Here is a 19,562-nt window from a genome sequence, read left to right on the forward strand (position 1 = left end):
ACAATGCTTTAGTGTTACTTTGGTTGAATATGCATTTTCAGATTTAGGACAGTTGAAAACTACCATTGATGGGTAAAACATGTATTTCAAAAAATGGCTATAGAACTTATGGAAATAATACACCATTTTAAGTCTTACCAAAGCCATGAAACTGTAAAACACTAATGAAAGAGAGAAATCAAAGAAGATCTAAATAAATGGAAACATATACCATGTTCATGGGTCAGAAGACTTGCTGTTGTTAAGATGTCGGTTCCCCACCAAACTAATTTATGGATTTGATGCAGTTTCAATAAAAATCCTAGTGTAAATCTTTTATAGAAATTGACAGGCTGATTCCAAGCTTAGATGAAAATGCAAAAGAACTGGAATAAACAAAACAATTTTGATAAAGAACAACTTTGGATGATTCATGCTACCTGATTTCAAGAATTATTTTAAAGTCACAGCAGTCAAGATAGTGTCGTATTGGAAAAAGGATAGATTTATAGATCAATGAAACAGAAGAGAGAGTACAGAAATAAACCCATACATATATGGTCGATTGATTTTCCATAAAAGTGCAAAAGCAATTCAATGAAGAAAGGATAGCCTTTTCAGGAGGATAGCCCTTTGTTGGCTATCCGTATGCAGTGATTGGATATCCTTAAGCAAAAAACAAGCAAACAGACAAAAAAGAACTTAAATCCATTCTTCATACCCTACGTAAACATTATTTCAATACATCATAGACCTTAAACATAAAACCTAGAACTATGAAATTTTTAGAAGAAAACTTTAAAGACAAATATTTTCATGACTTGGGTGACAAATATTTCTTAGATATAACTCCAAAAACAAGTCCAAAAAAGAAAAAAAAAAGATACATTTGGCCTTGTCAAAATTAAGAATTTCTGTTCTTTGAAAGGCACTGTTAAAAGAAGGAAAAGATAAGGTACAGACTGGGAGAAAATATTTGCAAATCATATGTCTGTTAAAGGGCTGTACCCAGAATATAAAGAACTCTTAAACTTAACAGTAAGAATACAAACAACCTAAGAGAAAACTGGCAAGCAAAACAGACAATTCACCAAAAAAAAAAAAAATATATATATATATATATGGATGGCAAATAAGCACATAAAAGATGCAACATCATTAATAATTAAAGAAATACAAATTAAAGCCACAATGAAATACAATTACACATTCATTAGAATGGCTAAAATTCATACAACTGAAAATACCAAGAGCTGGGCGAGATTTGGAGCAACTGGTACTCTCATTCATTTGCTGGTGAGAATGCAAAATGTATAGCCAATTTGAAAATGTTTGGCAGTTCTTTATGAAGTTAAAAATACACTTACCATAGCACCTAGCAATCTCACTACTAGATATTTACCCTAAAGGGAGAAAAAATCTATGTTTACATAAAAACACAACTGTTCATAGCAGCTTTATTCATAATTGTCAAATACTGGAAAAAAGCCAAATATTGTTCAACTGGTGAATGGATAAACCGTGGTACATACATATCATGGAATACTATTTAGCAATAAAAGTGTGATGGGAATCCCACTGATACATACAGCATTATGGATGAATCTCAAATGCATTATACTAAGTTTGAAAAGCCAGACTCAAAAGCTAGATAATGCATGATTCCATTTATATGACATTCTGAGAAAGCCAAAACTATAAGAACAGATCAGTGGTTGCCAGGAGGTGGAGGTGAGAGGAAGGGTTAACTACAAAGAGTTTGGAGGAGTTTGTTGGGAGTAATAGCACTATTCTATATATTGATGGTGATAAGGATTAAATGATGATATATTTTTCAAAACATGCAGAACTGTACACTAAAAGGGTGAATTTTACTGTATGTGAATTATACCTTAATTTTTTAAAAATGAGAAAAGTTATAGAACTTGTACAAATGGTATTTTGTGAATTCTAAAATCAGGAAAAATAAATCAGTGCTACATCTTTCTCTTTGTTCTGTTCCCCTTTTGTTTCACTTTATTCTTTTACCTTTTTAAAGTCTGGATACTTTTAAATCACGTTTGGGAACTTTACAGTTACATAATCATTAGGTGATATAATGCTCCTCTTTTTATAGGAATTTAGGCTTGTTAAGTACATGTATGTTCTGATCTTGTTCTGTAGTTTAACGTAATTTTTCTTATCTGTCAGAGTAACAATAACTACTTCCTTGTAGGAAATTGGTCCTGATGGAGATAGTTGTGCTGTGTGCATTGAACTGTATAAACCAAATGATTTGGTACGCATCTTAACCTGCAAGTAAGTTTGATTTTATTCTATATCTTCAATAAAAATAGCTGACCTACAAAAATGACTGTGATGGAATAAAACTATTTTGAATATTTCCAAATTAATGTAAAAAATGTTTATTTTTTAACTTCATTTAAATGTAGAATGGTTTCTTTTTATTTTTATTAATTTCTTAATACCACTGAAATTGGTATAAGTCTAATTGTAATCTGGATCAACTTGTTCTAAACTAATTCCATAGAAAACTGAGAACCTAGCCAGCACAATTTATATATATGTATTATATAAGTAATATATAGTATATATATATATTATATAATATATAAATACTATATATAATATATTACATATAAAAATATATTTATATATTATATAGTATATGTAATATATATTATATAGTATATTATATATAATACAAACACTATATATTATATACAGTATATACTATATAATTATATATAAATATATTTTATATATAGTATATTTTAAATATAGTATATATAATACATATAGTATATAATATACATAATATACCATATAATATATACTATATGGTATGTATGACTATATATATACTATATAGAGAGAGTATATATAGTAATATATACCATATAGTATATACAATTATATATACTACATATATGTTATATATTATATATTATACTACACATAATATATATTATATATCATACTACTTAATATATCTTATACTACATATAATATGTCTTATATATATTATATAATACATTATATATTATATATTATATAATAATACATGATACATTATATCTTATATATTATACGATAATACATGATATATATTATATAATAATGCATTATATATTATATATTAGAATAATACATTATATATTATATATTATAATACATTATATATTATATTATAATAATACATTATATATTATATCTTATATAATAATACATTATATATTATATGATAATATATTATATCTTATATAATAATATATTATATATTATACATTATATAATAATATATTGTATATTATACATTATATAATAATATATTGTATATTATACATTATATAATAATATATTATATATTATGTAATAATACATTATATAATAATACATTATATATTATATGATACATTATATAATACATTATATATTATATAATAATACATTATATATTATATAATAATACATTATATATTATATATTACATATTATATAATAATACATTATGATATACCATTCTATATTTTCTAATAATACATTATTATATAACATTCTATATTTTCTAAGAATACATTATTATATAACATTGTATATTTTATAATACATTATTATATAACATTATATATTTTATAATAAGACATTATTATATAACATTATATATTTTATAATAATACATTATTACATAACATTATATATTTTATAATTATACTTTATTATATATTATATATTTTATAATAATACTTTATTATGTAACATTATATATTATATAATAATACATTATTATGTAACATATGTTATATAATAATACATTATTACATAACATTATATATTATGTAATAATACACTATTACATAACATTATATATTATATAATAATACATTATTATATAACATTATATAACATTATATAGTAATACATTATTATATAACATTATATATTGCATAATTCATAATATATAATATAGTCTATATACTATAGACTATATGTAGTTTATATATTTATATTATATATACTATATTTACTATATAGCATATAGCGTATATGGAATATATACGCTATATAGCATATAGCGTATATATGGAATATATACGCTATATAGCATATAGCGTATATATGGAATATATACGCTATATAGCATATAGCGTATATATGGAATATATACGCTATATAGCATATAGCGTATATATGGAATATATACGCTATATAGCATATAGCGTATATATGGAATATATACGCTATATAGCATATAGCGTATAGGCTATATACTATATGCATATTATATATATTATATAGTACATAACATATATTCTATAACTCTATATATCATATATAATATATAGTGTATATAATATATTATGTATAATATATAGTATATAGAATATATTATATACAATATATAATATATATAATATAGTATATATAATATACTATATATTATATACTATATATTATATAGTAGATAGTATATATACTATCTATACTATCTATAATGTATACAGTATATATACTATCTATACTATATATAATATAGTATTATATAGTATTATATATGTAATATATAGTATAGATATATATATAATATATAATATTATATATATAATATATAGTATAGATGGTATATATACTGTATACATTATAGATAGTATAGATAGTATATATACTGTATACATTATAGATAGTATAGATAGTATATATACTGTATACATTATACATAGTATAGATAGTATATATACTGTATACATTATATATAGTATAGATAGTATATATACTGTATACATTATATATAGTATATATATACTATATATATAGTGCATATATATACTATATATATAGTGCATATATATACTATGTATATAGTGCATATATATATACTATATAGTGCATATATATATACTATATATAGTGCATATATATATACTTTATATATAGTGCATATATATACACTATATATATAGTGCATATATATATGCATTATATATGTAGTGTATATATATATAGTGTATATATATATATACTATATATTCCCAAAGGTGATTATACATCATATATAATACATATATTATATATAATATCTGTATTATATATAATATGTATTATATATTATATATTATATATATAATATGTATTATATATTATATATATAATATGTATTATATATTATATATTATATATATAATATGTATTATATATTATATATATTATATATAATATGTATTATATATTATATATTATATATATAATATGTATTATATATTATATATATAATATGTATTATATATTATATATTATATATATAATATGTATTATATATTATATATTATATATAGAATATGTATTATATATTATATATTATATATAGAATATGTATTATATATTATATATTATATATATAATATGTATTATATATTATATATTATATATATAATATGTATTATATATTATATATTATATATATTATGTATTATATATTATATATTATATATTATATGTATTATATAATATATATAATATGTTTCATATATAATATATAATATATATTATATTATACATATTGTATGTATAACGTAATATGCATTATATAATATATTTAATATATTATACATAGAATATATATTATATAATATATAATACATATATTATATATACTATATATAAAATATATAGTATATATAATATATAGTTTATAGTATATAGTATGTAGTATATATTATATAGATGCTATATATATTATATATAATACATATATATAAATTGTGTATATATTATACATATATGTAAATTGTATATATATAAAATACATATATACAAATTCCAACTAAGGAATGAACACTTCCAAATAGATGCTCATAACTTGATTTCATTTTATTTTTTTCTCGATGGATTAGAAGAAATTTAAAATTAATCCAGTATTATCCTTACATTTATATGTGTATTTACATTATATTTATATTATATTATGTATATATGTATATTATATATTTACGTGTATAATGTACATTATATACTATATATAATATATAGTATATAATGTACATTATACACTATATATAACATATAGTATATGTTGTATACATTATACATCATATATATTATATATTATATATACTATATATAATATATAATATTATATATTATATATTACATATAGTATATATAATATATAATATTATATATTATATATACTATATGTAATATATAATATATAATATTATATATAGTTACGCATGTGAATATAAGGATAGTACTGGATTAATTTTAAATTTATTCTAATCCATCGAAAAAAATGAAATCAACTTATGAACATCTATTTGAAAGTGTTCATTCCTTAGTTTTTTAAATTATCCCTCTCCTGAAGGTTGTTTTTACCACTACTTCTCTTAGCTATTTAATACAATAGTGATGCTCTTGGAACATATCACATTGCCTAAAGCATCAGTACAGTGTTGTTGTACTCAGTACTATATTGGACTGTATTATTGAGAATGACTGTACCATTTATCAGTTAGGGAATTATAACTGTTTAAGATTTGAAATAATGAACAAAGTCTTAGGTCAGGTAGCATCCTAGCCATTTTCAAATGAGTACTGAAAATATATTTTTTTTGGAGCTAGAGTAATGAGGCTTTTACATTTAAAAGTACCGTATTATGGAATTTCCAAGTTTTGTTTCTGTGACTCCTTCATTGTATGAATAGTGTGTTTAAAAGAAAAGGCATCCATTCAAAGACTAAATAAAGTCACACTAAGTAATCTGTTAATATATATTAGGTAAAGTGTTGCTACTTTACAACTGATAATTATGTTTTTTTCCTGCATTAGCCATATTTTCCATAAGACATGTGTTGACCCATGGCTGTTAGAACACAGGACTTGCCCCATGTGCAAATGCGACATACTCAAAGCTTTGGGAATTGAGGTAAACATTAATATGTTATTTATATGAAGAATATATGCCTTGGCTTTGGGGAAAATAAAAAAATAACATCCTTATTTTTTCGCTATGTAGTATGCCATACTTATAGTTTATACCTAAAACCAGGCGTATTTATATCATATAGACAGTGAGGTGTCATCTTGGGCCATCTCCATTTTCCTTCTTCCTCCCTCTTTCCAAATAGACTCATTATTTGGTCAGAATTTGAAATGATAACCATATAAACCACCAACTTGGCATCCCTCTTTCTGTTTTTGTAATCTTTTACTATTGCATAGTGACCAAACTTGTAGTTAAATAAGCAGACATAATTTGAGAAAGCATAATAAATATTAAATTACAATTTTATATTTGGTAAATGAAAAAAAGGCCTATTTTCAAGATACAACATAAAATCAAGCTCAAATCTTGACTTGGGAAGGTACATAGATGACAATGATTCTCAAGTTCCATAGGGGACAGCATGATGTTTTTTTAGGATCTAACTTGTACCCAGCATTATTTTATGAAGTGCTGGTATCACCCAAATGAACATACCAGATGAGAGTGCACTCTGCCTATAGCATCTTTCACCCCATTGGTGGACCCAGTTACTCTGTTTTCACTGGGGCTAACAAGAGACTTGTGATCATCAAAAGGGATCATAGGTTTAAAAGGTTAAGAAATATTGCTCCAATGAGTCACCTATAAAGAAACTTTGAAGTGATATGTCAAGGAAAAGCGTGTACACTGAGAGGCTTTTAATTTGTTAAAATGTTCTTTAAAGGTGGATGTTGAAGATGGATCAGTGTCTTTACAAGTCCCTGTATCCAATGAAATATCTAATAGTGCCTCCTCCCATGAAGAGGATAATCGCAGTGAGACCGCATCATCTGGATATGCTTCAGTACAGGGAGCAGATGAACCGCCTCTGGAGGAACACGTGCAGTCAACAAGTAAGCATCATACTAAAGGTTAATGAGTGCCCTGCAATCCATTGTAGATCATATGCCTGTATAGTACTCTTGCTTTTTAGCGTTTGTTCCATTCAGCCATTATCATGATCCAGGTTTTTTCTACTTAAAATAATGCCGTGAAGGATGCACCCCTACCTTAATATACATATATTCAAATGTATTTGAAATAGATGAAATGCATCAGAGTGGGAATTATTTACAAAAGAAAGATTTATTGGAAAGCTTCTCTCTGATGCATTTAAATCTTGGCTTATTAACTACTCACAGAAGGTAAGGAGAAACTTTAAACTTTAGAAGCCATTGTTTATTGCAGATAAAGCAGAAATTAAAATAAAGGAGTTCTGAAATGATAAAACAGAATTCAATTTACAAAAGGTTGATTTATACCCAGCTTCTCCGGAACCCATGTTTTGCAAGTAGGAAACTGTTTAAGAATGGTATGTGCTGCCACCTGTTGACTATTTACCATGAAATGAACAAACTGTTAGAAACTAAAATTGAATATATCATTTTCAAAATTCATGTGAATTTGTATTGCAACTTAGTAATTTTATGCCAAATGAGAAATTTTAGGGAGTTCTGTTTTTCCCTATAAAGATAAAACCCCTATAAAAATTATTTTCCCTTTCTTTAACCTCAATCTTTTCCATGTTTTTGTTGGTTTGAAAGTCTTCTCTCAATCCTCATTTTGAGATAATTTAATTCTAGTATAAAAGTAAAACAAAAACTGATTGTCAAGATGACTTATGAAACTTTCAGCTTCCTATGATATAAACCTCTGTCCTCTATAGGCTTATCAGTGCCATAGATACCACTTCTGAAGATATCACAATGAATATAACCACGCAAAGGCAAACTTTGTGTTTCTTGTATCTAATCTTCAGACATTCCCTTGAATATAAACTAGTTATAAGTATCTTAATAATCTGTGGATTATTCTACCTGTAATAGAGAATCATTGATTGCCCCAGATGATCTTGTAATCTCATAATTGTGTGGTAATAGAATTCAGTAAAGATAAAAGAGAGTGTATGAGATAATTTCTTGCTAGTCTTTTAAAAAACAACATTCCAATCTACTCTTTTTGTGTTCTGTTCTTCTGTGGGTAGGGGTGGGGTGGGGGAAAAAGGTAAGCACAACAGATTTTGCAGAGATTTGAAAAGCAAATGAAATAATGATCCATGTTTCTCCTCCTGTATTCTTAATTTGGATGATAGTAATACTCACCCAACCGCCCCAAACCAGAAACTAGGGACATCCCAAATTCTTCCCACTTCCACTTCTGTGTTCTCAACTCTGTCCCCTAATTTCCAACCTTAATTCCACAGTCATAGTTTGAGCCACTATCTTCTCTTTGCCTATTCCTTCTATTCTTCGTTACCCAAGAAATTAGGGGATCCCAGTATAACTCCTGTTTCTCCTTTAAGATTGACACCTCTTTGAGAAGCCTCTCTTGACTAGATGTGATGGCCCTACTGTTGGCTTCCGTAGAACTTTGATCATTGCACTTACTACACTGAATTGTATTAAAACTTTTAAAGTTCCTTTGGGTAAGAACAGTGTCTTATATTCACTGTTGTCTATCCAGCACCCAGCACACAGTAGATACTCAAATTTGTGTTGAATGAATTACCACTTAAACCAGATTTAATTTTGTCTGGGATTACATATTACTAGTTTAAGAATCTTACGTATTAGCCATTGATTCTTATGGTGATAGTTGATTTGCATAACTTTGTAAACACACATAGTTCATGTCGTGTGTCACATCATTGGGCTAAGTTCTATTAGAGCACTGGTTTTCAAACTTAAGTATTCATTGAGTCACTTGGAGGGCTTATTAAAACAGAGAGGTCACCACCAGAGTTTCTGACTCAGTGGGTCTTGGGTGATGCCTAGGAATTTTCATTTCTAACAGGTTCACAGGTGATACTGATGCTACTAGTCCAGGGACCACATTTTGAGAACCATTGAATAAGGGCCCTACTGTTAATCGTGGCTGTACATAAAAATCACCTGGAGAGATTTTAAACTTTGCTGATGTTTGGACTGCACCTCAGAGCAACTGTGATTTAACATGAGGTGCAGGGCCCGGGCACAGGTATTTTTTATTTTAATTTGAAATGATTTCAGACTGACTGACAAAAACGTTTCAAAAATAATACAAAGAATGCCCATATACCGTTCACCCAGCTTCTCCAAATGTTAACATATAACCATATACAATTATCAAAACCAGGAAATTTGCCGATAAAATGTTATTATCAAAACTATAAACTTGATTCAAATTTCACCAACTGGCCCACTAATGTCCTTTTTCTGTCCCAGGATCCCACATTGCATTTAATTGTCATGTGTCCTTAGTCTCCAATCTGTGACACTTCTTCAGTCTTTGTCTTTCATGACCTTGACACTTGTGAAGATTACTGGTCAGTTATTTTCTAGGGTGTCCCTCAATTTGGGCTAGTCTGCTGTTTCCGAGTGATTAAATTTATTGTCCATTTTTGTCAAGAATACTACAGAAATGATGTTGTGCCCCTTTCAGTGCCCCCATATCATACCAGGAAGCATGTGATGTTGGTGTCTTATTACTGATGATTCAAACTTTGCCCACTTGGTTGAGGTGGTGCCTGCCAGGTTTCTCCCTTTAAAGTTACTATTTTTCCCTTTGTAATTATTAAATATCTTATAGAGAGATACTTGGAGACTGCACAAATGTCCTGGTACTCATCATACTTCTACCCACTACTTTTAGCAATCATTGATGCTTCTTGCTTGCCTTAATTATTGCTGAAGTATTTACCAAATGGTGATTTTCTGTTTGCATCATTCTTTGTACATTTATTGATTAAACTTCTAATATAAGGAAGAGCTCTTCCTTCTCCTCCATTTATTTATTCAGTTATTTATTTATTATGCTGTAGGATCCTAGATGTTTCTTTCATTCTATAATATCATTCTCATCGTTTATCCCTTGCTCATATCATCCTAGATTTGGTAATCAGGAACTTGTTCAAGTTGGTTTCTGTGTTCTTTCAACTTTCTTACTTTCTGGTAACACAAGGTGTTCTAGGTCTGGGATTAGCCAACTTTTTCTGTAAGGGGCCACATGGTAAATATGTTAGGCTTTGAAGGCCTTAAATCTTCATTTTCATACTCTTATTTTTTTGTTTTTGTTGGTTTGTTTTACAACCTTTTACAACCATGATAAGCACTTTTAGCTATAGTTTGTAGGCTTGAGTTCGCTGGCCCCTAGGCTAAAATCTAGGTTAACCTTGTACTTTCCCTCTCCTAGCCCTAGAATCAGCCACTTCTTCAGGAGGCCTTTTACTGGAGAATGGTATTTCAAAACCAGGATCTGAGCAACGGGCATGTTTATTGCTACCGGGGTGTCATTGCTATTGGCCCTTTTAGTGAACAAGACTAGAACATATATGTATTTACTCTCACAAATATACACATACATATAAATTATTTCTCTATCTGTCATTTTATCTATCTGTCTGAAAAACAATGACCCTACTAATACATCTGATTCCAATCCAACACCACAGGGTTCATTCTAGCCTCCCCCTTTATTTATTTGTAACTCCTTTCTCCAACAGTGAAAGGAGAAAGATTCTTTTTATCCACAGTATTTTTACTTATTTGTTCAATTATAGAATATACATAAAATAGTTTCAGCATTGCTAACACATACCCCTGTGTAAAACAATGTCAGTAACTAGTGTACAGTTCTTTTTGTTTTTAGCCTTACAGGTTAGAGTCAAAATACTGTTTTCCAAAGTTATTTAAGTTTAGTTGTTTTCTTCCCCATTCTCTTCACATGGTTATGTATTTCATTTATAATACAATTAAGTTCATTTATTACTGTTTGTATTCAATTTTGGGCATCCTTCCAACTTCCTGGTTGATTTTCTTAATCTATCTATCTATATTTATGTGTATGAAGAAGCATTGGTAATTTTTTAAATGCCCAGGTGATTGAAATGTATAGCCAGATTTAACAGCTTGTTATATTTAAGGTAAGGAAAAAGTAGAAGACATAATTTTTGCTCTTAAGGAGGCTATAATCTAGGTAGAAATAAGCACATGTACGTGAATCAAAAAAGGAGCAATTATAAATCAATATAATAATGCCATATGTGCTTTATGTAAGATATAGCATAAATCATATAATTATTAAAGGTACAGGGAATGAGTATGATAGTCAGTGTATGTTGAAATTAAATAAGAAAGACTTATTGGAAGTAAATGATGAATTTTGTCTTAAAAGAAGAGAGGGGCAAAATCATCCTAAAATTGCTATTTCTTTTTAAAGATGAAAATCTACAGCTGGTAAACCATGAAGCAAATTCTGTGGCAGTGGATGTTATTCCTCATGTTGACAACCCAACCTTTGAAGAAGACGAAACTCCTCATCAAGAGACTGCTGTTCGAGAAATTAAATCTTAAAATCTGTGTCAATAGAAAACTTGAACCGTTAATAATAACAGAACTGCCAATCAGGGCCTAGTTTCTATTAATAAATTGGATAAATTTAATAAAATAAGAGTGATACTAAAAGTGCTCAGATGACTAATATTATGCTATAGTTAAATGACTTAAAATATTTAACCTGTTAACTTTTTTCCACAAACTCATTATAATATTTTTCATAGGCAAGTTTCCTCTCAGTAGTGATAGCAACATTTTTAGACATTCAAAACTGTCTTCAAGAAGTCACGTTTTTCATTTATAACAATTTTCTTATAAAAACATTTTGCTTTTAAAATGTGGAGTAGCTGTAATCACTTTATTTTATGATAGTATCTTAATGAAAAATACTACTACTTTAGCTTGGGCTATATGTGTCAGGGTTTTTCTCCAGGTGCTTATATTGATCTGGAATTGTAATGTAAAAAGCAATGCAAACTTAGGCTAGTACTTCTTGAAATGTCTATTTAAGCTGCTTTAAGTTAATAGAAAAGATTAAAGCAAAATATTCATTTTTACTTTTTCTTGTTTTTAAAATTAGGCCGAATGTACTTCATGTGAGTGTCAACCATAGTTTATCAGAGATTATGGACTTAATTGATTGGTATATTAGTGACATCAACTTGACACAAGATTAGACAAAAAATTCCTTACAAAAATACTGTGTAACTATTTCTCAAACTTGTGGGATTTTTCAAAAGCTCAGTATATGAATCATCATACTGTTTGAAAATGCTAATGACAGAGTAAGTAACACTAATATTTGTCATTGATCTTCATGCATGAATTAGTCTACAGAAAAAAAAATGTTCTATAAAATTAGTCTGTTGAAAATGTTTTCCAAACAATGTTACTTTGAAAATTGAGTTTATGTTTGACCTAAATGGGCTAAAATTACATTAGATAAACTAAAATTCTGTCCTTGTAACTATAAATTTTGTGAATGCATTTTCCTGGTGTTTGAAAAAGAAGGGGGGGAGAATTCCAGGTGCCTTAATATAAAGTTTGAAGCTTCATCCACCAAAGTTAAATAGAGCTATTTAAAAATGCACTTTATTTGTACTCTGTGTGGCTTATCTTTTGTTTTAGAATTTTGTTCAAATTATAGCAGAATTTAGGCAAGAATAAAACAGACATGTATTTTTGTTTGCTGAATGGATGAAACCATTGCATTCTTGTACACTGATTTGAAATGCTGTAAATATGTCCCAATTTGTATTGATTCTCTTTAAATATAAAATGTAAATAAAATATTCCAATAAAAGTTTGTGTCTGGTGTTAGTTTAACTATCTGTATTAGGATGTTTCTTGTGTCACTATAAAGGAATACCTGAGACTGGGTAATATATAAAGAAAACAGGATTAATTGGCTCATGGTTTTATAAGCTGTATAGTAAGCATGGGGCCAACATCTGCTTCACTTCTGGTAAGAGCCTCAGGAAGTTTACAATCATGATGGAAGGCTAAGTGGAAACACATCACATGGCAAGAGCAGGAGGAAGAGAGAGAGAAGCAAGAGGTCCCAGACTCTTAAGCAGATCTTGCATGAACTGAGTGAGAACTCACTTATCACCAAGGGGATGATGCTAAATCATTCATGAGGGATCCACCTTCATGATCCAATCACCCCCACCAGGCCTCATCCCCAACATTGAGAATCACATTTCAACGTGAAATTTGGAAGGGACAAATATCCAAACCTTATCACTGTCCATACACTAATTTTTCTCATATAATATGTCTGGATTTGGAAGATAAGAAAATGGTTGGATATAAATGGCCATTTATATATTTGATCAATAAACACTAAAACATTAGTATGATATATTTACATATTACATAGAGAGGAATGGATGCCATTGTAGTATCATTCAACTTACCATGAATTATTGTTAAATGTCAGCAAGGTAAAAAGGGTTTGACCAGTAATAATATAACATTAAAATAGACCTTGATGCCAGTCCATCTTCAAGCTATACATGACATAGAAACTTTTATTACTTTAAAGTTTTTCTTCAGCCTTCTCTTTGTCAGTGTGATTGTCAGGATGCTGTTAATAAGTTAAGTGCATCTTTCTTTTTTCAAGCATGTTAAGAGTACACAGATGCTTGGAACGCCTCAGCACTATGATTATCAAACCAGGCACATGTGTCTTATGTGACGATATGCCGGGGACGGGGGTGGATGTGTGATGCCTACATTCTTGCCCTGTATTCTTAGATAGTTAACCTCTTTTCAAGTTTTGTGGGACTTCTTTGGGGGCATTTTTAAGTGTTTTTTAATATTTAACGGCTGTACTGAAGTATAATTTACCCATTGTAAATATATCATTGGAATATGTTTAGCAAATGTGTAGATATGTACAACTATTACCACAATCCAGTTTTAAAACACTCCATCACCCCAAAACATTCCCTCATGCCCATTTAAAGTCAGTTCCCCCTCCCATTCCCAGGCCCACAGCACCACCAATCTGCTTTCTGTTTCTATAGATTTGTCTATTGTGGACATTTCATATAAATGGAATCATACATTATAGGCCTTTTGTGACTGGCTTCTTCCCCTTAGCATAATGTTTTCAAGGTTCCTCCATGTTGTAGCATATGACAGTATTTCGTTCATTTTCCTTGCTGAGCAATATTCCATTGTATGGATATACCACATGTGGCTATCCATTCAACAGTTAATGAACCTTTGGACTGTTCTAACTTTTTGGCCATTATGGATAATGCTGCTATGCATATTCACATGCAAGTATTTGTGTAGATATATGTTTTAGATTCTCTTGGTTATAAACCAAGGAGAGAAATTCCGTAACACTTGTGAATTTTCTTCCTGCTATTATCGTTTGACATTCTTTAGCTTGAGCATCAGACTTCATGCTACACTCTCACGTCGTAGTAAAAATATAAGCTGGTGTTTTTTAACAGTGGCAGTAATATTTGTATGTCTGTGGAGTCTCCAACTTAAGAAGGGTTTTCACAGTTTATTTGTAAGTTTAATGGAATGCAGGTTGTGTTATCTTATAAATAAGAATATACATGGTTCCCAAGTCAATCAGTAAAAATATATTTAGAGATACAATTGGAATGCTAGGAAGATTCCTTCCCCCACCTACATCTAGTTTCTGTTCACTTATGAAACATTTTATTTAAGTTCTATAATGTCTGGAAAAATGTTATCATCTTAGGCTGTAACAAATTTTGAGTTATTTACCTTGTTCATTGCTTTTGTTTGGAGTTAATTTTTTATATTTTTAAACATTGAACAATATAAAATTTAAACAAATATACTACATGAAACTTAAAAGAAATTCATTATTACGATGGGCACTTTGACTTCCAGAGATAAATGTTCATTATCCTCTACCATCAGAGCTAATGTGAAATGTTTGAGAAACACTATCCACTAGTTCTCAACCTTTTTCTACATAAACAGTCTCATGAATGTGGGACACTAATAGGCATACCTAGACATTGATGGTTAAGAGAATAGTATAGATAAATAGGATTTAGCATGGAAGGTTAGTGGCAATTTCCCCTTCTAGTTATAATACCAACTGATATCCCACATCTAAACCACGGCCTTAGAAAACTAAATGGTCATGTGCTGTTATAAACATTTTTTTTGGGGGGGGGGAACAGCATCTCACTCTGTCACCCAGGCTGGGGTGCAGTGGCACAATCTCGGCTCACTGTAACCTCTGCCTCCCAGGCTCAAGCAATCCTTCCACCTCAGCCTAGCGAGTAGCTGGGACTACAAGCACACACCACCATGTCAGGCTAATTTTTGTACTTTTTGTAGAGACAGGCATGTTCTCTTGCCATGTTCCCCAGACTGGTCTCAAACTCCTGAGCTCAAGCAATCCACCCGCTTTTCAGCCTCCCAAAATGCTGGGATTACAGGCGTGAGCCACTGCACCCAGCCCCTGTTATAAACCTTTTTAAAAAGCAATTCAGTGATCTAAAATTCATTAATAGCCTATTTTTTAAGAATATATCTATGTGGGTCTTAATGGAAACATGAGTACCCTCAATTTGTTGTAGAGTTTGATTTTCAAATATCTAATTTGCTTTAACTCAGTGCAACTAAAACGCTAATGTGCCTACAGGTTACTTGGGGATCTTGTTAAAATGCACATTCCAATTCAGCAGGTGTAGAAGGAAGTATGAGATTCAGAATTTCTAGCAAGCTCCAGGATGATGCAAATGTTGATGGTCTGGGGTCCACACTTTCAGTAGCAAAGCTTTAAATGGCTCTCCTCTGGCAGTAGTCCACCTGTTTTGAATCTTACTGCTTCTAAACTAGCTGCAGACTGCAAAAAAAGTATAACCTAAGCTAGTGACATTCCTTTCAAAAAAGCCAGTAAAATCCTGAGTGACAGCCTCAGTCTTTCCATAGCACAGGGTTTGGAATTGCTATTTGGGGTTTCCAAATACCTTTTCTTTTTTTTTTCTTTTTATTATTATTATTATTATTATTATTATTATTATACTTTAGGCTCTATGGTACATGTGCGCAACGTGCAGGTAAGTTACATATGTATACATGTGCCATGCTGGTGCGCTGCACCCACCAACTCGTCATCTAGCATTAGGTATATCTCCCAATGCTATCCCTCCCCCCTCCCCCCACCCCACAACAGTCCCCGAAGTGTGATGTTCCCCTTCCTGGGTCCATGTGTTCTCATTGTTCAATTCCCACCTATGAGTGAGAATATGCGGTGTTTGGTTTTTTGTTCTTGCGATAGTTTACTGAGAATGATGATTTCCAATTTCATCCATGTCCCTACAAAGGACGTGAACTCATCATTTTTTATGGCTGCATAGTATTCCATGGTGTATATGTGCCACATTTTCTTAATCCAGTCTATCATTGTTGGACATTTGGGTTGGTTCCAAGTCTTTGCTATTGTGAATAATGCCGCAATAAACATACGTGTGCATGTGTCTTTATAGCAGCATGATTTATAGTCCTTTGGGTATATACCCAGTAATGGGATGGCTGGGTCAAATGGTATTTCTAGTTCTAGATCCCTGAGGAATCGCCACACTGACTTCCACAAGGGTTGAACTAGTTTACAGTCCCACCAACAGTGTAAAAGTGTTCCTATTTCTCCACATCCTCTCCAGCACCTGTTGTTTCCTGACTTTTGAATGATTGCCATTCTAACTGGTGTGAGATGGTATCTCATTGTGGTTTCGATTTGCATTTCTCTGATGGCCAGTGATGGTGAGCATTTTTTCATGTGTTTTTTGGCTGCATAAATGTCTTCTTTTGAGAAGTGTCTGTTCATGTCCTTTGCCCACTTTTTGATGGGGTTGTTTGTTTTTTTCTTGTAAATTTGTTGGAGTTCATTGTAGATTCTGGATATTAGCCCTTTGTCAGATGAGTAGGTTGCGAAAATTTTCTCCCATTTTGTAGGTTGCCTGTTCACTCTGATGGTAGTTTCCTTTGCTGTGCAGAAGCTCTTTAGTTGAATTAGATCCCATTTGTCAATTTTGGCTTTTGTTGCCATTGCTTTTGGTGTTTTAGACATGAAGTCCTTGCCCATGCCTATGTCCTGAATGGCCAAATACCTTTTCTTATAGGTGTTTGAGGCTCTTAGAAGGCTGAGTCAGCTGGAAGACTGACCTTCAGAAAAATAAGGTATTATTTATCTCTACATGGTGTATTATTGGGTTTGTTAATATGTGGCTTAGATAAGTCAGAAAACAAGAATGGAAGCAGACAGATGAGTTGGGAAGCTATATTATCATATGGCAGGAAAGTGTTGTGAGGCTAATCTAAAGCCATAATAGGCAGATGGGATGGACTTTTGAAAAAGAAGTAGAGGAGTGTGTGTGTGTGTGTGTGTGTGTGTGTGTGTGTGTCACAGAGAGAGAGAGAGAGAGAGAGAGAGACTGGCCAACCAATGGACTGACAGACCAAGTTCTTACCTTCAGTGTCTTGGTAAACAGTGGCCTTTGAACTAGGAAACCCAGTAGAAGAAACATCAACCAGGGGGAATATTGGAAAAATAAGTTTGGCTTTGAACATATTGTATTTGAGGTAACTATGGACCATATGCATAAGCAGTATAGTGTCATGGTTTGTAATCAGACAAATCTAGGTTCAAATTCCAGCTTTGCTGTTTATTTAGCTATATGATCTTAAGCAAGTTACTTCTCTTAGCCTCCTTTCCTTCATTCGTAAAGTAAGCATGTAAAAATGTGCAAGCTTATTAATGAAAATTAAACGACATAATACATATACAGTACCAGTACAGCACCAGTACAGTACCAGCAATGCAGGCAGTGTGCAATCCCAGTCCTTCCCCAAGAAATTTATATTGACATTGAATAGAGTGGCACGCTCTATTTTTTTAAGATGCTTCTAGGAAAATACTTTTATTTGCAAGGGTGCAAAATAAGTTGTTTACGATCCGGCCAAAAATTTAGATCACATAAGTAATTTAATTAGAAAAAAATGTTTACATAATCGGTGAAATGTTTATTTACTAAAGCAGGAGCTCTCTAAACGCCCTGCTGTAAGCCAAAAGTGGCCCTGATCCTGTAACAGGGAGCATGTGGGTATACCTGGATGAAATTGCAGAGTAAACAGGTAGAAAAGCCATCCAGTTCTGGATAGCCTTTGCCACACTGTAACCTTTAAGGGTATTGGAAAATAATGTGGTTTGATGGGGAAGGAAGTAAAAACGGGAAGGAAAGGTAAAAAGAAAGGAAGATATCGCTCAACGTTTGCTACATTTACTGATCTTTCTCCAGGAAGAGAAGAAGAAATTACCTCCCTTAGTACACATTCAAATTGCGATGGCTTTTCCCAAAGATACATTGCAGTCTGAACTCTGAAAGGATTATCTCTTTCCAAACTGTCCAGATAGCTGCCTTGGGACTACTTACTGCCATTTAGTAGAAGAGAATCCCAGATTGCCCCTTTTCTCATTCACAAGAAAAATCCCTGGTTGGAGCACACGCCTGCCTCACTCGAGATGGCTCACATCTTAGAAGGTTACCCCAGAGACGCTCCTCCAGGGCAGAGTTCCTTGGCTTGGCATCTGCGTGTGCCCCACCCCATTTTTTTTTTAATCCACATGGCTTTGAGGCTTTATTCTCAAAACAGCTTGCCAAGAGCCCTTTGCTTATACATGGCCTCCCAACTCCTTCCTCCCTCTAAACTTGTTTTCACTTTTAATGCACTCTTTAATTCCG

The 19,562-nt window shown here is 30.7% G+C and overlaps 1 protein-coding gene across 2 annotated transcripts in view; it reads left to right on the plus strand.

Annotated features, from left to right (window-relative positions):
• The window catches only part of RNF128 (ring finger protein 128), a 106,017-nt gene extending 92,379 nt beyond the window's left edge, over positions 1–13,638 (plus strand). For both annotated transcript variants that reach the window (XM_054473129.1, XM_054473128.2), the window contains exons 4-7: positions 2,195–2,277; positions 6,805–6,901; positions 7,686–7,854; positions 12,197–13,638. In XM_054473129.1, coding sequence (XP_054329104.1) covers positions 2,195–2,277; positions 6,805–6,901; positions 7,686–7,854; positions 12,197–12,330 — 483 coding nt within the window. In that variant the 3' untranslated portion in view covers positions 12,331–13,638. The remainder of the gene's footprint in view (positions 1–2,194; positions 2,278–6,804; positions 6,902–7,685; positions 7,855–12,196) is intronic.
• Positions 13,639–19,562: the final 5,924 nt, after the last annotated feature.

This window comes from Pongo pygmaeus, chromosome X, assembly GCF_028885625.2.
Source record: "Pongo pygmaeus isolate AG05252 chromosome X, NHGRI_mPonPyg2-v2.0_pri, whole genome shotgun sequence".
In the NCBI taxonomy this organism is placed as follows: domain Eukaryota; kingdom Metazoa; phylum Chordata; class Mammalia; order Primates; family Hominidae; genus Pongo; species Pongo pygmaeus.